The sequence below is a fragment of the Danio aesculapii genome, chromosome 4, assembly GCF_903798145.1.
Source record: "Danio aesculapii chromosome 4, fDanAes4.1, whole genome shotgun sequence".
NCBI classification, from domain to species: Eukaryota; Metazoa; Chordata; class Actinopteri; order Cypriniformes; family Danionidae; genus Danio; species Danio aesculapii.
This window is the reverse complement of record NC_079438.1, coordinates 22,552,370-22,572,724: the sequence shown is the minus strand read 5'-3', so window position 1 is coordinate 22,572,724 and position 20,355 is coordinate 22,552,370. Positions and strand designations below refer to the sequence as shown.

General features: G+C 41.0%; 1 protein-coding gene and 1 pseudogene across 3 annotated transcripts in view; one reads left to right on the top strand and one right to left on the bottom strand.

Annotated features, from left to right (window-relative positions):
- Positions 1-13,823, top strand: part of LOC130222313 (uncharacterized) — a 32,012-nt gene extending 18,189 nt beyond the window's left edge. For 2 of the 3 annotated variants that reach the window (XM_056454894.1, XM_056454892.1), the window contains exons 3-4: positions 5,245-5,808; positions 11,813-13,823. In XM_056454894.1, coding sequence (XP_056310869.1) covers positions 5,245-5,808; positions 11,813-13,626 — 2,378 coding nt within the window. In that variant the 3' untranslated portion in view covers positions 13,627-13,823. The remainder of the gene's footprint in view (positions 1-5,244; positions 5,809-11,812) is intronic. The other variant, XM_056454893.1, reaches the window with a different exon arrangement.
- The window catches only part of LOC130222303 (zinc finger protein 208-like), a 758,572-nt pseudogene that overhangs the window by 567,310 nt on the left and 170,907 nt on the right, over positions 1-20,355 (bottom strand).

Below are 20,355 nucleotides of genomic sequence, written 5' to 3'. Positions count from 1 at the left end.
TGTTTTTTTTTAATAAAACCCATATTATTTCTGCACTTGAGTCCTCGCTCCCTTTTCCTCTACACCAACCCTGACAGTACAAACTGGCCAACAGAGGACTCAGCAGAAATATGGGTATCTTCCTATTCCCATCTCCCAGTTCACGTCCCTCTGCATGCCAGCAGAAAGAGTGTTTGGGCAAACTTATTGGTCTTGGTCAAGGGGAATCTTCAGTCAAGGAGTTTGCATACCAGTTTGTCTACGCTGCAGAGGGGCTTGAGTTTACCACCACAGCACTGAAGGAGGCTTTCAATGCTGGACTCAACAGCCCCCTTCAGGCCTGGGAGATGGGGATGCTGGGGATACTGTCATGCTAGCAGTTTGTGACCTATTTGTACCACAGCCAGGGTAACGGTGGCCTGCCTCCACTTGGTCCACCGCCCCTCCTGCTCACAGACTGCCAAATCCCCAGTCCTCCGATGACCCACCAGTGGAGATGGAGGAGGAAGAACGGGCCCTCCTCACCTGTCACCCACCTAGAGGTGACTGAACCCACTGCAGCCCATCCAGCTACCACCCTGGCAGCAGCATCATCCCCTGAGGTGCCCGAAAATGACACTGCAGCACTTCGAGAGGTAGTGAGGTGCCTAACAGTGCCTGAAGAGGTGGTCAGCTTCTCACCACCTAAATCAAGGAAGCGTAGGAAGAGAAAGGGCTCCTCCACCCTGTCGGCTCCAGCCCCTGAGCGCAGCTCAGTGCCGGACCTAGTCTGGCTCCTTGCCTTACCGGCACCACCCAGATATCTTGCCCTGCCAGCCCCAGCCCGGTTCCTTGCCCTGCCGGCACCTCCCAGACGCCTTGCCCTGCCGGCTCCAGCCCGGTTCCTTGCCCTACCGGCACCTCCCAGATGCCTTGACCTGCCGGCACCACCCAGTCGTCTAGCCCTGCCGGACCCAGCCCGGTTCCCTGCCCTGCCGCCTCCCCTCAGGCCTCCAGCACTGCCAGCTCCCCTCGGACCACCAGCCCTGCAGGCTCCCTACGGGCCTTCAGCCCTGCCGGCTCCCCACAGGCCTTCACCCCTGCCGGCTCCCCACGGGCCTTCATCCCTGCCGGCTCCCCACTGGCCTCCTGTCCAGCCGGCTCCCCACAGGCCTCCTGTCCAGCCGGCTCCAGCCCTGCCGGCTCCCCACATTCCTCCCCTCCAGCCCTGCCGGCTCCCCTCGGGGCGCCCCCAGCCCTGCCGGCTCTCCTCAGGCCTCCTGTCCAGCCGGCTCCCCTTAGGCCTTCAGTCAAGCCACCTCCAGCCCTGCTGGCTCCCATCAGGCAGCCTGCCTTGTCTCCCCTGACCGACTCTCCCTGGGTCGTCTCTCCTGCTCCTCCCTGGTGTGCCCCTCTACCACCCTGGACGGACCCTCCGGCTCCACCCTGGTTTTCTGCCGGGGCTACTGACCCACTGAACCCGCCCTGGACTGTCCCTCTGGTCCAGCCCTGGACCGTTCCTCCTGTTCCTCCCTGGTCTTGCCCTCCCATATCTCCCTTGTTCGTCTTGTTGGGTCTGGCTTGGCTCCCCTCCCTCCCCCCTTCATGTTGTCTTGCCTGTTCACTTCCCTGTCTTGTGTTTATTGATCGTGTGGTGTTTCTTGTCTGTCTTGTACCTTGTTGGATGTTCCCTTTAGGGATGCCAGGTGGCGTCTTTTTTGGGGGGGTCTAGTGGCAAGGTTCTGCCACTCTGATCTTGTAAATTCTAGTTTTGGTGGCAGAGTCCGGACACTAGCTCTGCCTTGTCCTGTCCTGTTGTGCTCAGCTCGAGTTTTCTTGGGTCGAGCACTTATTTTGTCATTGTGTGTGTCTCTGGGTGCGCATCTTCATAGGTGCGCACGGACCGTGCGGGCTCCCGCTTGATCCTTGGGACGCGCGCTCTTGTACTCGTGTTTTGTTCCATCAGCATCATGCTGTTTCATTCTCAGGGTCTCCGTCTGGTTGGTTTCGGTCTTGGTTGACGCTGAGATGAAACATGCGCGTTGCATTTGTGTGAGCGCACGGTAAGGTGTTCACCTATCGTGTGCTCGTGTCTTGCGTCTTTTGTCAAAGCACGTGGCTCTGTGTTTACATTGTGGTCGCGTGCTTTTGTTGTGTGCTTCATTGTTGTGTTTGTCTTGTCATATGAATACGCGGTTAATGAGTTTTCTAATTGGCTGCTTGTTCTAGTCTTGTTTTAATTTACTACTGCTTATATTCTTCTCATGTCTGCTGTCCTGTGCCAGTTCGTTGTCATATGTTGCCTTCTCCTGATGTGGTCCAGTCCTGATCCCTGCCAGCCAGCCCAGTCTAGTTTGTCTTGATTGTTTATTTGTTTTATTAATGTTTTCCCCCTCGGGGTAGTTTATTTTACTGTTTATTTTTGTTTTATTTTAATGAAACCCATATTATTTCTACACTTGAGTCCTCGCTCCCTTTTCCTCTACACCAACCCTGACAACATGTGGTACAGGTGAATTGGGTAGACTAAATTGTCCATAGTGTATGTATGTGTGCGAATGAGTGTGTATGGGTTTTCCAGTGATGGGTTTTCCTGGAAGGGCATCCGCTGTGTAAAACATATTTTGGATAAGTTGGCGGTTCCTTCCGCTGTGGCGACCCCAGATTAATAAAAGGACTAGATTAATAACTAACACATACCTCTCATGTTTCATTTTTTTCGGTGAGCAGTGCTCATTAATTTTCCTTCTTACCTCATCATATTTTGCTCGATCCGCAGCATCCACAAACTTGAACGTATTGTATATTTCAATTGCTTGAGGACCAGCTACTGTCAGGAGCAATGCAATTTCCAGTGAATCTGATTCACTATCCAGGCTATCAACATTCCCAGTAAGTTTTGAAGATTCCGATGGCTTGAAAGCATCTATATTTGTTGTATCACAGAAGAGTGTACGCAGTGGAATAAAATCACTGTCATAAATATTTTGTGCGGAAATAAAATTCACGCATCTGTAATAATAAAATCTGAAAGGAAAATGGAGCGTACTCGTAATTTTACGAGGGTACAATACCAAACTCTGCGATACAGATACGACATTTCTTTGTCTGTTTGTATAAATTTACGATGGGTGTAACACGAAATACAGTTTCATCACAGACACGAAGACCTGGTTACGAGTACGAATCAAACAGCGACTCTCCACTGTCAAAATTACTTCACCGCTGTCACAGGCATTAATAAACAAGCGAGAGCAAGCGAGAGCAATCGATCACAACGGTGCGCTTGCTGAGCACTCATGCTCAGAATAACTTAATGGTGTTTAACTATAACATGACATCTGTTGATTAAGTAGCCTTTTTTAATGTTTAAGTAACTCACAAACGACCACTAACAGTAACATCAACCATAGTTGTGAAACAAATTATATAAAAACAACAGGATATACATGTTAAAGAGCTCCTATTATACATTGTCATATTTTGGTTTTATGGGTCTCCAACAACAGTCTAATATGCATGCAAGGTCAAAAAACACTTTCATGGTCTTATAATTTGCATTTATTTGTACCTAATTATCCCAGCGACTCCCATATGAATCGGTCAGCGATTAATTTGTTCCCAAACCCCTCCTTAGTGCGACGCGAATCTGTGCTGATTGGACCGATGACAGTCTGTTGTGATTGGTTGACAGAGACAGTGAAATGGCCACCACGGCTTCAACAATATTGAAGTAGTCACTGTGCTTAGTGTATGTGTGAGCATACCTGGCAACACTCCTGTTTTTCCCGGGAGTCTCTCGTATTTCAGACCCATATCTAGCCACCCACCCATTTTGTTATTTATCTCGGAAAACTCCTGTAATTTCAAACAGCCCCTCCCCCGGTGCTCAGCATTTTGGTACGGTCTGTGAAACCCCCAAATCGCCAACATTGGTATAGGATCCGATCGCAGCGAATGCCTGAAACACTCTTCATAGTAGTTAACTTCCTAACACTACACAGTACCTGGTACTCAACAGTGCTATTCAGACACCTCACCCCCGAACCTTGCCCCTCCGGTCTCCTGGATTTTTTGTGTGTGCAGGAGTGCATTAAAGCAGTGCAGTTAAACACCAGCATATTGCTCTATTCTTAACCATGACACACATTCAGTATTCATCTACACAGTGGCAAAACCTGAACTATTCTGAACCTTGACCACTGCACGTGTGTAGGAACAGCTGACGGTGGCCATAGCACTGACAAACGGCAGTGTAACGCAAGCTCACAAACGCATTTAAATCTGTAAACAAAGTGGCACGTGTCGCGTTTTCAACGTGGTTTTAGACGCGATATGAGAATATAAAGAGTTAACCAGATAAAGTACAAGCGGTTACAAGTAACAAAACACAATTAAATACATACTTTACAAGCTAGAGAAAACAAGGACGCAACCATTTTAATCGCACTTACTCACACTTGTGAAATGGAGAAAGAAACTGGTCCATGAGCTGTGTACTGATAAAGTTCCTGTTGAGCTCTGTCTCGCACAGCAGTAGTCTTTTCTGATCCTTCCTTTAACAAACGTCCGAACGTCTGTTATAAGCTTGTAGTCCGCAGAAGCACTCGTTAGAAAAATAACAGGAACCGCACAAGGCTGGGGCTATAATGCTAAGGTATTTTTGCAAAATAAACCTCAACAACTGACTCTTCACAGTTTCATAACACTAATATTTCCCTCACACTTCCAATAATATCTAGCTGAGCACAGCATCTTTATGACTGTTTGTTGTCCTCTTTTTCTTTGCTACTGTGCAAGTGAGCGGGACCGCAGGTTTCAATTTTCCCGGGTTTGCGTGCGCAACATTTGGGCGAGGCTTATGTTTCGTATCCACGCCACGCCAAAATGTCTAAAGACTCGTTATCAAGATGATTCATTCGAACCACTATGAGTTGACTCTTTTATAGATTAATCAATATTTTTAAACACTGTCCATTTTCAAATTTAAGTCTAATACTTTTGATAAGGTTTTTTAAATATAAATTATGAAAATTGTTCTAGATTTCGCAGTATTAATGATCAGAGAAAACCATCAGTCCACAGACTCCCTCATCACAGACACATCAAAATGGCTAATGGTGATTTTGCGGTGCACTGCAGTGAGGCACCGAAGCATACATTGAGCTTAAAACACTTGTTAAAGATTCTTGAATACTAGATATTAGGGCCAACCATAGAGCGTTGTGTCAATTTTGCATAAAATTTTACTACATTATGACAAAATGTGTGTTTTGTGTGTTTCAGTGAGTGATCTGAGGATTGTTCTTCTGGGTAACAGCGTTTCAGAAACCAGCAGTGTGGGAAACTTCATCTTAGGGAGAGAAGCGTTTGATACTGAAGCTTCATCTGATGAACAGCAGTACTGTGAGAGAGTTCGAGGAAAAAAAGTGACTGTCATCAACACTCCTCTCCTGCTCAACCCAGATCTCCCATTACGCCATTTTTCCCAGGGAGTGAGAGAGTGTGTGTCTCTGTCTGCTCCAGGACCTCATGTGATCGTTCTGGTCCTCAAACACGAGTATTCACAAGAAGAAAAGGAGTGTGCGGAAACAGTGCTCAACTTTTTCTCTGACCGTGTGTTTGAACACACCATAGTGCTCACCACACAGGAGCCAGAAAGAGTTGAGCTGAATGAAGTCAATGATGTTATGAAGGAAATCATAGACAAGTGCTTTAACCGACACTACAGATGGGGGAAAAACAGCTCATCTGCTGATCTGATAGCAACATTTCAGGAAATTGTTCAGAAGAATGGTGGGCATCCCTTGACTTGTAAAAAAGTCAATGAAGATTCAGCCCCAGAAAAAGGTGAGTTTTGGGTTCTGTTTATATTTTATTACTATTAAATACATTAGTATTTTATCTCCTTTCTAAAAATAAAATTTAAATAAAATTAATGAAGACCAGCTTTTTATGTAGGCCTTTATGGAAGCCTTTAGGAAAAGTTTTGATTGTTTATTAGTGAAGAACGCTAGATCTTAATCCTTTTTGGTTCTGAGGGTGTTTTTGCGTTCCCAGAGAAGTTCTGACATGGCCTGACATTTGTGCCTTTGTAGGTAATTGACTCTGTAAACAGCACAAACTGGGCTACTATCAGAGATGGCAAAAGTACACACATCCTTTACTCAAGCAGAAGTACATATACTCACGTATATACTCATGTTTAAACTCTGGTAAAAGCTGAAGTACTGATTACACTTTTGTACTTAAGTAAAAGTAAAGAAGTACGGCCTTAAAAATGTACTTAAGCAAAAAGTGTTGGGGAAAGTTACTTTTGAAAGAAGTGCATTACAATATTGGAGTTACTCCCCCAAAAAGTAACTACTTGCGTTACTTAGTTAATTTTTATGGAAAGTAATGACTTATATTACTTTTGAGTTACTGTTGTGTTACTTTACCTTACCTGGCTGAGGTTTGATTTCTTTCAGAACCTGCAGGTGCTTTTCATCTTTTTTTAAAGAAGCTCTGCATTTAACAACTACCTATATAACCTCCACCTTCCTTTCCTTTTAAAATGTGGGATAAAATTATATTTTAAGAACTTTCTGAACCCAGAGCTCTACAAGCTGTATATACAGATCAATGACAGCATGCAATGTGTTTGCAACTTTTGTATGTTTTGTGTTATTAGTTAAGTAAATTCACTGTCCATTGAGATAAAGATTGAAATAAAGCCTAAAGTACTAACATGAAATAAGTTATACTAAGGCAAAAACAGATTTTAAACCTTTAAATTTTAAGAGTAGGACGATAAAAAAAATCCCCAAATCAAAATAAATCTTTGAGCTTTATACATTGAATAAATTGCTTCACATGGCCCTAACAAATGTGTAAATAGTTTTCCAAAAGAGAAAAAATCTTACTATATTACAAACCGTAGTCGCTTCTACAGTAACGTTAGACAGTGGTTGCATCTCAACAATAAAAGCAATAACCGTTTATTATTATTTTTTTAGTTTAGTTTAATTAATTCTTTCACCTGGAGAACGTGAACTGATGTCAATCATTTGTTGTTTAGCTGGACGTATTCAATGTTGTGTTTCTTGCAGTTGTCAAGAGTTTTACTTACACATAATCTACACTTAAACACAATCTACTTATTTTCTTCAATGAGTTTAAAATAACAAGAATCCATTTCAAAAAAGCAAGTCTCTCAGTTCACCAAATTGAGTTGGCGTGAAACAGTAGGCTAAGAACGCTCCATTTACTAAAGTAACCTCATTCTCTGAGGGGGGAAATGGAAATGTCATGTGGAAACTTCCCCTATGAGGATTTCGTCAGAATCCAAGCATCTGAAAGAGTATACAAACGGGAAAATGAAATGCCAATGAGTTGGCAGTGTTATCTTGCACAGCTGTAGCTATTAGCAGTCAATTTTCAATAAAAGTGCAGCGCGTGCTAAGCTGAGCATCCTTTTCTAGCTGAAGAGGCTTTCACGCCAAACAGCTAAGGGGCAATCATTGTGGTGAAAGGACATCGTATTTCCGGAGGGGAACTTCAATGCTATGTGGAAACTTCCACTATGGGGAAATGTTTGGAAAACGCCACAATGATTGAACCTACCTTGCCCCCGATGAGAGGTTATGCGAGTACCTGCGTCATCACAGTCTTCCAACCTGTTCCCTGGCCCTTAATTATCCCACTTCAATCATTTACAGATTTAGCTATATTTTTTTGAGAGTCGTAATGCATCTAGTTAATTTCTAGGAATTTTAATACGACAGTAAGTTGGGAAAGCGTGCAGTCCCGATAGGGAGGACGCTGCAGAGGCCACCTGCTGCCCTGGTGGCAAGAAGAAATATGGACTAGCCCTGAGACAGGGGGTACGCATATGAAAAAGATGGTTAGTGGGGAAGTTAGTTAGGGAAGACACGTGTCCGCCTGTGAGGGGGGACTGCATCGTGGCTGAGTAAGCATATGGGATCGCCAGCGGGGATCGCACATAGCAGGTACCTATACCCAGAACATAGACTGACCAGCGGGCATGCCAACAAAGTAATGGGCCAACACCTGACTCCTCCGCTGAGTCAAATGCTGTGTGTTTGGCCTCCGTGATTTTTAATGACAGCAGCAAGACTTCTAGGCATGGAATGAACAAGTTGGCTTCATTTTGCAACATCTATCTTTTCCTTTCTTAAAAAATTACCCCTTTTAGAGTTACTCAAAAATGTCTCTTCAGAATTCCATATGTGTTTAATTGGATTCAGATCAGGAGAGATATTTATAATAGTATAATATATTAACATATATATGTATGTGTGTGTGCATGTGTGTGTATGAGATTAATTTACGTGTCAAAATTTATTCATTTTGGAGAAAGTGGATTTTTACATAAAAGCTTTATTAGTCTTTCTTTAACAGTAAACACTGAAAAAAATGCTATATGCTATTATAACATATACTGCAACAAAAAGTGTACTGTCAATCTGTTATCAACATTCCATTTTAAAAGTCATGTTAATTAAATTTAACATGTCAGTATTAATTTATGTTATGTCAGTGCGTAAATTATTAAATTAAAGTAATTTCATCTAAAAGTGACAGTTCCAAGAAAATAAGTAGGCTATGGTTAAAATATAAACATTAAGTCTGTAAAATAAACTATTAAAAGTGCTGATGATTGTGATAGTAAGTGTTGTATTTTCGTCTTTCAGGTTGTATCTCAGCTTTAATGCCCTTTTTAAATAAATAAATGAAAAACAAAGCAGCTGCCTGCCATAGCTACAGCAATAAGATCCACTGGACGGCCGATCACATTCACTCCAAAATGGCGGAATCGCGGGGCTGTTGCTGGGTGCTGCTGTTGCAATGGAATGTTCTATTGAGTGTCGCCTCTTGGTCATTCTAAGCTCTTTTTGTTGTTATAATTGTAATATTAAATAACATTGTTATATTCAAGATTTGTAAAGTCATACAGCTCTGGATAACTTGAAACATCGTCCACAAGTCTCTCCTCCATCATTAAAAGTTCTCTGTGGTCGTCTTGACAACACAAATACTTCAGGTACCTCAACGGAAACCTGCTTTCATTTGATTGACGAATGAAAAAGATGTGTCTGACGTAACACACTTTTTGGATTGACTTTTATTTCAACTGTGAGCATACAGTGTCATAACACACAGCCATAAGTCATAATGCGAGGCATGCAGGACGCATTAGCAGCACGTAGAACATTCGTAAACATTCATAAAATTTCCCGTCTTAACGCAAAAAGAGCTTTCGGTGATAGTATTTTTTAAATAGTTTAACTGATACTGATATTAATCGTTATAAACGCACCCTTTCGGTTAATGGTTAATTGGTTATTTTGAACATTACTAATGTAAAGCCTAAACCTGTCGCACTGGGAACGAGGTGCAATGTTGTGCCATATTTTTAAAATGCTATTTGCTTTCTTTGAGTGAAGCCAATGCAGAGAGGCACACTCTCCGCAATGCCCAGCGGTTACTTCAAGTGGTGCTCACTGCAGAGCCACTTGGGCAGAGCTGAGCTCCAGCAAGGGGGAGCTTGAGCTCCAGCTCCTCCTTCCTTGCATTACTTCTACGAGCGATGTCACTGGGGGTTGGGGTTAGGGGTGGGGTGGGTGTACACATTAAAACAGCTTATAGGAGGAGGAGCTCAAGCTCAAGCTCCCCCCCGCTGGAGCTCAAGTGGCTCTGCAGCGAGCAGTGTCTCAGTTACTTAGCAGCGCAAGCCATATGCAGAGAAGTGCTTCCAGCCAAAGATAATGTTCTTCTTACAGCGTTGATCATGTAAATATCATCAGTTAAATAGACCTGAGCTATTCATTTAGTTGTTTAAGAGTAAATGAGATGAAAATGTAAGTGAAATGTAAACGCTGTCAGGAGCAGCAGACGAGTGCCAAAAATCACTGGAAGAACCTGGCCGGGAGCGCTTATTTAAGAAAAGTCCCTGTGCATAGTGGCGCGGCACTGCACTACCTTTCCTGCATGTGAAAGTATGAACTTTTTAAAGTTTGAACTGTTTTAATGAAATTAAATATATAAAATAATTACTTTTAACTTTCAAATAGCATAGAATGAACTGTATTTAAACTTGGATTCCCAGTTTAGTTTAGGTTTATAGCCCAATATTGGTGGCAAAATTCAATTTCACAACCCCTAGTTCCCTAAACACTTTATTATTTAATAATATTTTAATAATGTAATATTTTAATAATAGTTTAATTTAAGAATATTTATTCATATAGTAATTCCAGTCAACAATAGAAGTCATCCTTATGTAACCTCATACTACATGCATGAATAATGTATCAGCTCTTATTCAAGGTTTCTTAACACAGGCGTGCGATGTCCAGGAGGGCTCGGGATGCCCACTCTCGTATTTGTGTTTGTTGTTTTGTTGGTGGCATGCTGTTTCATTCTCAGCGCTTTAGTCAAGTTGGTTTTTGTTTCGGTTGGCGCTGGGATGGAAACATGCACATTGCATGTGTTAGTGTAGGGTAAGTGAAATCACTTGCTTAGCAAGTGAATAACAAGTAAAAAGAAAACACTCGTGGATCCACTCAGACAGTCTATAAACTTTAAATTTCAGTTTAGACTATTCAGAAATAAAATTACACCTCAATATAATATTTTTTATTCAAATATTTTACCTTAGCTCATTCATTCCATTATCCTTTGTTATCCCAACCATCTGAAAAACAGTCTCCATCTCTAGACACCATGTCTCATCAGGACCTGTATCTATAAACACTATGGAAAATGAGACACATCAGTCAATAATCATCTCAGCTTTACATTCTGAAATTAATCATATTTAAAATTAGGTCTTTTATATATTCACTGCTTTTAAAGCAGCCACCCGCTTCATATTAGTATAATTCTTTAGAAAATGTCGTCTCAGATGGTTCTTGAAAGCCTATTGCCATTAACTTATGACACATTATCTCCTTTTCCTCGGAGTATAATCTCTGGCATAATCCATTGACGCTTGTCACAATGACAAACATGTAATCAAAAAATAATCAAATATTAATAAAGTAATGAGAAAAAGGATAAATGCAGTTTATTAAAATGCACTATATTACTTTTTAATTACTCTTAGTTCAAAAAAAGTACATATTATTCTAGCATGTCCTTTACATCTCAGTGTCTATAATTTTCAACTAAAATACTGTGCTTTACTATAAATAGCTTGTGATCACGTCTGAAACAGACTCAGATAACAGCATTTACTAACCTAGGGTTAATATAGGGAGATAGAGAGAGAGAGAGCTCTGAGGTATTCAGGACTGACAGTTCACTAATCCAGGATGTTCACTAATTATTAAAATACATAAAAATAACATTAACATAATTTGATTGTAACATCTTTTACACTAGCCCATGGTAAAAATGTATTCATTTTTCCCTCTCTTTTTTCACAGTTAGTTCTTTTGCTCTCCATATATTCCAGAGTTGTAATCTGGGACGTTTCTGAAAATCTTTATCTGTCAATTAAAGTTTTTGTGCTCTTTTCAAAATGTCAACATATTATGTTGTTTTTAGAAATATTAACTCAAAATTCAATTTAATCAATTAATCAAAATAATTTGCCAGTGGGGTAATTGAAAATAATTTAAAAATCTACCGTCACCTATTGAACACAACTAAACATACTAAATAGAATCTGAAAGAGCAGTTGGTAATTAAAGAGAGGTGCATTTGATCAAGGTTGCAGCTGAGCTCTGCAGGAAGGTAGATTTCCAGGAACAGGATTGGGCACCCCTGCTGTACACAGTATAAAAACTAATTAACTGTATTTTATTGAGAACTGGATTCTCAAAGTGTTATTTCTTTCTCTATTAAGCAGTGCAGTTGGGAAAAGGTCAGAGTTACACAGCTGAATCTGCAGAAATGGCAAGTAATGAACAATCCAGGAAATCCAGGGGAAAAAAGCATGAAGCCAATGGCAATGGAGAGGCTCTAAGTGTTGTTAATGTAATAAAGAACAAGTGGAGCAATAAAATAGAATATGGCAGCAATGAAAACCTGCCCATCTATAAACTCTATCTGGAGGATATTTGGCAGAACAGAGATGGATTCTGCAAAAGAAGCAGATTTGGGAAAAACATCACAAAAGAGAACAAGACTATTATGATGATCGGAGCCACTGGTGCAGGAAAAACCACTCTCATTAACAGCATGATCAACTACATTCTGGGAGTGAAATGGGAAGATGATGTCCGGTTTGTGCTGATAGATGAAGGACAGCAGAAATCCCAGGCTGAAAGTCAGACATCAGAGATCACAGCATATAAAATTAACCACATGGATGGTTTCCGGGTTCCATATTCTCTGACCATTGTGGACACACCAGGCTTTGGAGACACCAGAGGAATTAAACAAGACCAGAAAATCACAGCTCAGATTCAGGAGTTCTTCTCTGCCCGTGGAGGAATCGACTGCATTGATGCTGTGTGTTTTGTAGTTCAGGCTTCACTTGCTCGTCTGACGCACACACAGAAATATGTCTTTGACTCCATTCTCTCCATATTTGGGAAAGATATTGCTGAAAACATCCTGATGATGGTCACCTTTGCAGATGGGAAAAAACCTCCAGTTCTGGAGGCCATCATAAAATCTGAGATTCCCTGTTCTACAGATAAGTCTGGAGAGCCGATTCACTTCAAATTGAACAACTCTGCTGTGTTTGCAAACATTAATAAACCTGCAGACGACGAGGACTCTGACTGTGAAAACTTTGACCAAATGTTCTGGAAGATGGGATTTTCTAGCATGAAGAAATTCTTCACATGCCTCATTAACATGGAAACCAAGAGTTTAACTCTGACACGAGAGGTCCTGAAAGAGAGAAAGCACCTCGAGTTCCTTGTGGAAGGCCTGGAGCCACAGATCAAGGCTGGTCTGACAAAGCTAGATGAAATTAGGAAGACAAGAGCTGCTCTGGAACAAAACAAGGCTGAGATGGATGCAAACAAGGATTTTGAATATGAATTAGAAGTAACTGTCCCAAAACAGATAGAAAACACCACTAACTACTTCTTGACCAACTGCCAAAAGTGTCACTACACATGTCATGATACATGTGCGATTTCAAATGACAGTGCTAAACATGGGTGCATTGCCATGAAAGATGGAAAGTGTACAGTCTGTCCTGGAAAGTGTGCCTGGAATGTTCACTTTAATCAGAAATATAAATGGGACTACATCAAAGAAACAAGAAAGGAAACCTATCAGGATTTGAAAAAGCGCTTTGAAGAAGCCCATGGAGAGGTCATGACCAAAGAAAAGATCTTTGAAAAGCTTGAATATGAGCTTGAGGTTGTCCAGGATATTGTCACTGGACTAATTAAGGACTCTCAGAAGTCTTTGGAGTGTCTGGAGGAAATTGCCCTCAAGCCCAATCCTCTGTCCACCCCTGACTACATCGATCTGATGATTGAGTCTGAGAAACAAGAAGCCAAACCTGGATTTCTAGATCGCATTCAGTCTTTAAATGAAGTCAAAGTGAAGGCAGAGATCATCAGTAAAGTTTCCACAGGAGGAGCAGTTCCTGAGGATTTGAAGACATATAAACCTGAAACAAGCAGAAATAAACCCTACGATTCAAACTACCTGTTCAGAATGGCAAGGAAGTATTATGATAAAGTTTTTAAGTAACATATTTACTTCTCTACAGTAAGGACAGACAACGTTAACAATAAACAGCAATTATCTAATATCTTAATTCTATTCAGAGATCAGAGGTAATATCTCACATTCAGTGTTTTATGTGATGTTGTGAACAGTTTGATATAATAATGTTTGTTATAGTTGTGTTGGTATTCCAATAAAAGCCTGTTCATTTATTATCATCAGTTCGTCTCCTGTTTCTGCTCTTTCTGTCCTCAGTGAACCTCTAATACTGACAGAAGACAGTCATGAAGTTAATTCAGTCCTAAATGCTGTTTAACAGTTTCAGGGTTCAGCAGCTCTTCACTGTAAAAAAAAAAAAAAAGCTAGGTTACATGTGTTGATACAACATGAAGGAATTAAGTTAACTTATTACATTTTAAAAATGTAAGTGGATTGAACATAAAACAATCAAGTTGTCAAGACTTATATTGTTTCTTTAAATGACTTTAAAGAAGTCATTCGAACAAACAGCAAGCAACATTTTTTGAGTGTTCTGACTCGTCCAAGTGTCTCACAATTTTGAGAATAAGGTTGAGATGGTGAACATGAACCTGAATGTCCTAGAGATGTAGACTCAGACACTGTTAGTAAAGATAAAATCATGGCACAAAATGAAAAGTGTCAAAAGATAAAATAGTATTTATTTTATTTTATACCTGTTCTTAAAATATCCGAGACACTTTACGCTTTTGCAACAGTTGAAGATGGATCCGTGTTCGAATGAAAGATCTGGGCTAAAAAAGGCAAAACATTCGTGCAGGGTAAATTTAAAGGGGTGTTTCACTACGACAGCATATTTTAAACTTTAGTTGATTTGTAATGTAGCTGTGTAAACATAAACAACATACGCTCAAAGTTCAATCCAAAGGGAGACATTGGCTTGACAAAGTTTGGGGACTACAAAAAAATACATCCACGCTATAACCAGAGCTTCAGGTTATGCGCATTCACCATGCGCACACACCCTGCGCAGCGAAGCGACGTGGCCAGAGGTGCTGTAATAATACAGCAGAGAAAGCTAAAATGACACCAAAATGCTGCTATTTCCATAGAGCTTCTTCTGTTCTGTATTTGGGCTTCCAAAGGACACGACACAAAGAGAGAAGTTCTTACAGTTTAACTTTAATTATGTACCAGAGAATTATGAAATATATATAGCTAGCATATGACAAAGGAGAACTTCCAGAATCTCTTCCAGTTCAGTGCTGGATTCGGCTAAAAACTCCTCCAACAGAAGAAGCTGTAGATTGTGAGACACAACCTGTAAGTGTTTATATTTGTTTAAATTGATCTATTACCTGTACAGTTTCTTGCATTAATGGTGTGTTGTAGCGAGTGTAACTCAGCCGGTCCTACACCACCCAACCCGCTCCGAGCTGAGATCAAACCGGCGACCTACCGCATGGGAGTCGGTTGCTCTAACAAGGAGGATAAAGACCATGACCCCTACTGTCTGTCGCTAGAGCACCTTTAGAGGTCAGAGGAGTGAGGTTTACCTGCACAGCACTTCACTAGCTGGCCTCACTCCTTTCCGTGTTACGGCACCAATGTAACCCCACCGGTCTTACACCATCCAACCCGCTCCGAGCTGGGATTGAACCGGCAACCTTCCACATGACAGTTGGTTGCTCTACCAAGGAGGCTAAAGACAATGACCCCTAGCGTCTGTTGCTAGAGCACCTTTAGAGGTCAGAGGAGTGAGGTTTACCTGCACAGCCCTTAACTAGCTGGCCTCCGTTACACGAGGACGTAAACCCTCCGTTACCCTCACGGTCTCCCGAGTTCGTTCTTCCGAGGACACCTTTCAAGACCGGTCTCCACAAGAACACAAGTCCGTTCTCTGCGTTTTTGGAATTGAGAAACAGCCAAAGACTATAGAATACACAAGACGTGTCACTCTTATACTTTTGAATGGGGAAAAGTGTGGCTGTCAATATGGTGAATGAAGCCCTGCCTTCTAGTACAGGAGCCAATCAGCGATCGATATAGAATGACAATTCTCCAGGGAAAGGGCTTGGACCAGACGTGAGTTTCTGCAGATTTTGTGTGACACGAACATTTAGAAATGAAAGTAAATAGACAGTTGTTGAAATTTTATTTGTTATTTTTAATATGAAATGTAATCGTAAGCTTGGCAAGTAGTTTTGAAGAATTTAATGTTTCCCCATTCAAACAGGATACCCGGGCATACTGCCCAAGAGGCGTTTCAAAGATGGCGGCTGAGTGAAATGACTTGCGAGTTCGTCGAAGCGACCTTTTACAAGTGTCAACTGTTTACAAGGAGCTCCGGATGGAAACTTTTGTTTTGTGTTTACCCTTATGGTTAAAGTTGTTGCACGTCCGCTGGTTCCTGCCTCAAAATGAGCGAGTCTGAACCACTTGTACATTAAGGAAGCGTTCAGAACAAACAAAACACCAGGGAAGAAACTCGACAAAGAGGAACATAAACACCTACTGCCAACAAGCGTTTCGGAAGTGTTTTGCAGAGCAACAGAAACAGTGCACAGAAGTATGAATGCACAGCTACACTCGTTGCATGTGCCGTGAGTCACGCCGATCACTTGATGCAGAAGTATAAACCAGGCTTAACGCTGCTAACAGCTGCTCTGACTGTTTAATACATCTGTTTTCAAATCTGTTTCTATCATTGAAAGTGCATTATTTGAAGGTGCAAAGCTGATGAAAGTTCAATGTTGAAGTTTCAACCTTTTAATTGTTGATTCAATATTCAGGTCTGCTATCTGGGGTTCAGCCTCAACAACAGTCAACAGTTAAAAATAGGTCAGATTTTAGTTGTGTGAGGGGTTTGTAAGTGTTAAATAATGACAAAAGCTGTAGTGGGAAAGGTGTATTCACAAACAAAACAATAAAACAAGAGACTCAGTGTGTTGAAAGCATAAAGCTTAAATAATAAATAATAAATGCCCCATAGATATATACACTAGGTAACACATAAGGACCCTGAGCATGCGTCAATAGCGCTGCCACATTTGCACAGTGCTCCCAGTACAAATGTCATTCAACCACACTAGTCAAGACAGTGTTACTACATGAAGATGCTAGACTTTAGCGCTGTCTACGGGTGTAGTAACGAGCAATCAAAGACAACAAAGCCCAAAGGTAGAACATTTCATAGGTAAGATTTCGTTTTTTATGTTTTTATATGTTGTGAACTTTTGTGCTAAACAGGTAATGTTATTGATGAGAATACAGTCTCTTACTTCATTCATTTGCATAATTAAATTGCATAATGACCACCGGGAAACCTCCCGATCATTGAATCCCGGCTTTCGATGGCCACAGTCCTCGACTACAGCTTGTTCCTGCATTCATTTTAAAGGAGCGCTACCCTGTACTAAAATGGCGGCTCTATTGACGCATTCCTTCTAATAGACAACAACAGTGTAGGCCACATCTAATATGTATATCTATGAATGTGCCCTATCCTAAAAACATTCCAAAAATCAAGCTGTGCCGTTAAAGCCCCAAAGTGACAGTCCATCAGAAAATATACAATCCGAAAGAGTGATGATATACAAGTGTGCAATAATATTCTGGTGAGTCTGGTGAGAATGAAGAAAAGTCAAGCTGTTGGCTCTCCTGTGTTGTCCATGCTGTTCAAATGTTAAGAGGAATAAAATGAACTGACAGTGAGGTAAAATATGTCTCATGCAGGGGCGGACTGTCAGGGAGCACTGTGACATTTCCCAGTGGCTTGAACATCAATCTTGCCTGCCTCTACACAGCCATACATTTACACGCCCCCACCCCCCACAATGCAATGTTCTGGTCAACACTGGATGTTTTCTGTGAACACTTCTCAACTATAATTACTAAAACTGAAACTAAAAAGTTAAAATATAAAACAAAATAAAAACTGAACAAAAACTAACAAACCATTAAAGAAAAGAATTAAAACTAAAGTGAAGTGTACAGCACATTTAAAAAGTGAAACTATAATAAGCAAGCTTGGATCTGGTGTCAGAGAGGGGAACCTGGGAGGGGTAAACGAGACAGATAACAACAGGTGTTACTGCCACTCGGGGTCAATGCTTATAAAGGCTCTGATTTACTGCAAAGAAAAAATGAAAGTGAATGTGTAATGTTGAGCTAATAATCATTAATCCTCTGGGGTCTGAGGGGGTTTTGGCGTGTTATTTTTAGTTCACATTAATATATTAAAGGCTAAAATCTGATGACGCTGTATTTAGCACAAACTGCTACAGTAATATTCAAAGCATGTCTGTGTCTCTGTCCTGTATCCTGCTCTCTCATTGACTGTTGGTCAGAGTCTGTGCGTTTATCAGTCAAAACTCATTTCACACAGCATGATTATGAATCGCAAAGATTTCACAGGCACCTGTGATTCTCTCCGATTGCTTTTTTTGATTATTCACACAAATCCATTGTACCTCATGTGAACGACCGCAAATTTGGGGGGGGGGGGTGTATATGTGTGTATACACATATAAATATACATATATATATATCACGGCAATTCGTAACTTTTTGATTTAGTGGCTAATACGTACAATCTAATTCGTACAATTTAGTACGATTTGCTCACTGCCCAATGACGGTTGGGTTTAGGGGTGGGGTTAGGTGCCATGCCTCTTTTTTTAAATCGTACAATTTCGTATGACTGAACTCGTACGAATTAGCCACTAAACTGAAAAAACGTAATATACTTACGTTTTCTTGTGAGATCAGGCTGGTAAAACCATGCAAAGCGGATTTTTCGGTCCTTAAAATAGCAAAAGTGGATTCTGACACGCCCTTAATGCTTTTGCGCTCTGCGCTTTGGGCTTTGAGCCTGGATCGTCAAAATAGAGCCCAATGTTAAATTCGCCGACTCCTTCTGTTGCATCTGCTTAGTCATCCTAGCCTTATAGTAAACTTCATAAACTAGCCTGCATACGTGCGTGATAGCCTTTGTTGAAAAAGCCGTGGACTGCAGCACGCAATGATGAAAATAGATTGATTGATCAAAAAGGAGCTCAAATAATGACAAAAATATATAGGACATGTCATCAAACACGTGAAAATTAAAGTAACGACTGTGATTTAAAAATGTAAGGAGTAGAAAGCACAGATATTTGTGTAAAAGTGTAAGTAAAAGTAAAAAATAGTCAAAAATAAATAAATAGGGTATGTGCGGAAACATGCTAAAGGACTTTTAATTTGTCAGTTACCTGGTTCAAGCGCTTCCGGTGAACTGTATGCCATTACAAAATTGGCGCGTTTAAGGTCTGTTTTCTTTAAAAATCAGCAATCTCCACTGCCTGAGTGATATCTGATATAAAGTGGGTCTCATGTTGTACAAGAAGCACTGCATTCAGGGGCGGACTGGCCGTCTGGCAATTCTGGCAAATGCCAGAAGGGCCGGAGCAGTTTTAAAATGTGGGCCGGTCAGGTTTTTATTTTTTTATTTTATTTATTTCATTTATTTATTTTTTTAATATGTATTGTTTTTGCATGCTGGCAGCTTTTATCTTTTGCAAGATGTGAATATAATGCTGCTGTTGATGACAACAACAATAATAATAATAATAATGGATTGATAATTATAATAATGATACATGTTAAGCATTTTGGCCAATCGGCGACGGCCGGCCGGTCTCGAGATGGGCCGACCCAATCAGAGGCTGTGGATTACGCTGATGTAATCAAAATCTGGCAAGATGGTCAAACAGTAAATGCAACATAGCGCAAGCTAACGTTAATGTCAAAATATGGACCGTAAAAAAAGGAAAGGCGGTGCTGAAAAGGTCAGAGAGAGCAAGAAAAGGGCTCTAAAATCAGATGCTGCCAAACGCATAAAATTAACCAAAATATTCGCTAGAGGAGGTGTAAATGCATCGGAGGACAGTAGCGCGGTAGAGGAGGTAAGAAGGGAACAGAAAATAAAGCAGGTCACACATCGGATGCGCTGCAACACGGCGAGCACATGACAGTTGAAAGTATGGCACATCAGACGCGCATATTCACATGACAGCTGCCGACTTGTGTACCTTAGAAACTTTTGTTTAGAAATTAGAATTCTGAAATGCATGGCGTTGCGCGGCGCGACGCTGTGCGTCGCCGAGCAGCGCTTCTGGTGTGTGACTGACCCCCTTAATTATACTAAAATATAAATAATAATTAATTTTAATGTCATTCACGCTACTTCTGACAGTTTTTGACAGTAACCTACACTGTGTTTAACAGTTAACTCAGCGTGGAACTCCCATACATTTTAAAATATCATTATAAGCAGATAACGTGGAATTTAGGGTATACACGCTATAGCTATAGTACTGTAGGAATTTGTAGTCAACTCTAAATACATAGCTAGTCTTTAAAGTAAAACATTAAATACATGCATATGTCACAGTATGTAGGTGGAACATAGACTTCTTTTACAGGCAATATTGTAGTATATCTATGCAATAGTCAGACATTGGCTTGCTTATGTTCTTCCTTTCCTGACTCCTGTGTTCATCTATTCAAACTAGAATGTTTCTGGACCCAGTGGCAGTGCAGATAGCCTGACTGCTGCAGCAGAGTCAAGTGTCATGGAGGTAGGAATACAGCCGTAAGAGAAACACACCCTGACACAAATGCTGACAGTTTCTTAATACTGTGTACAGAAAACTGATATAGAAACCACAAACCAGTTAGGGGTTGTCAGTGGGGGCTAGTTCACCACAGATGTCTGGTCAGTCAGAGGCAACG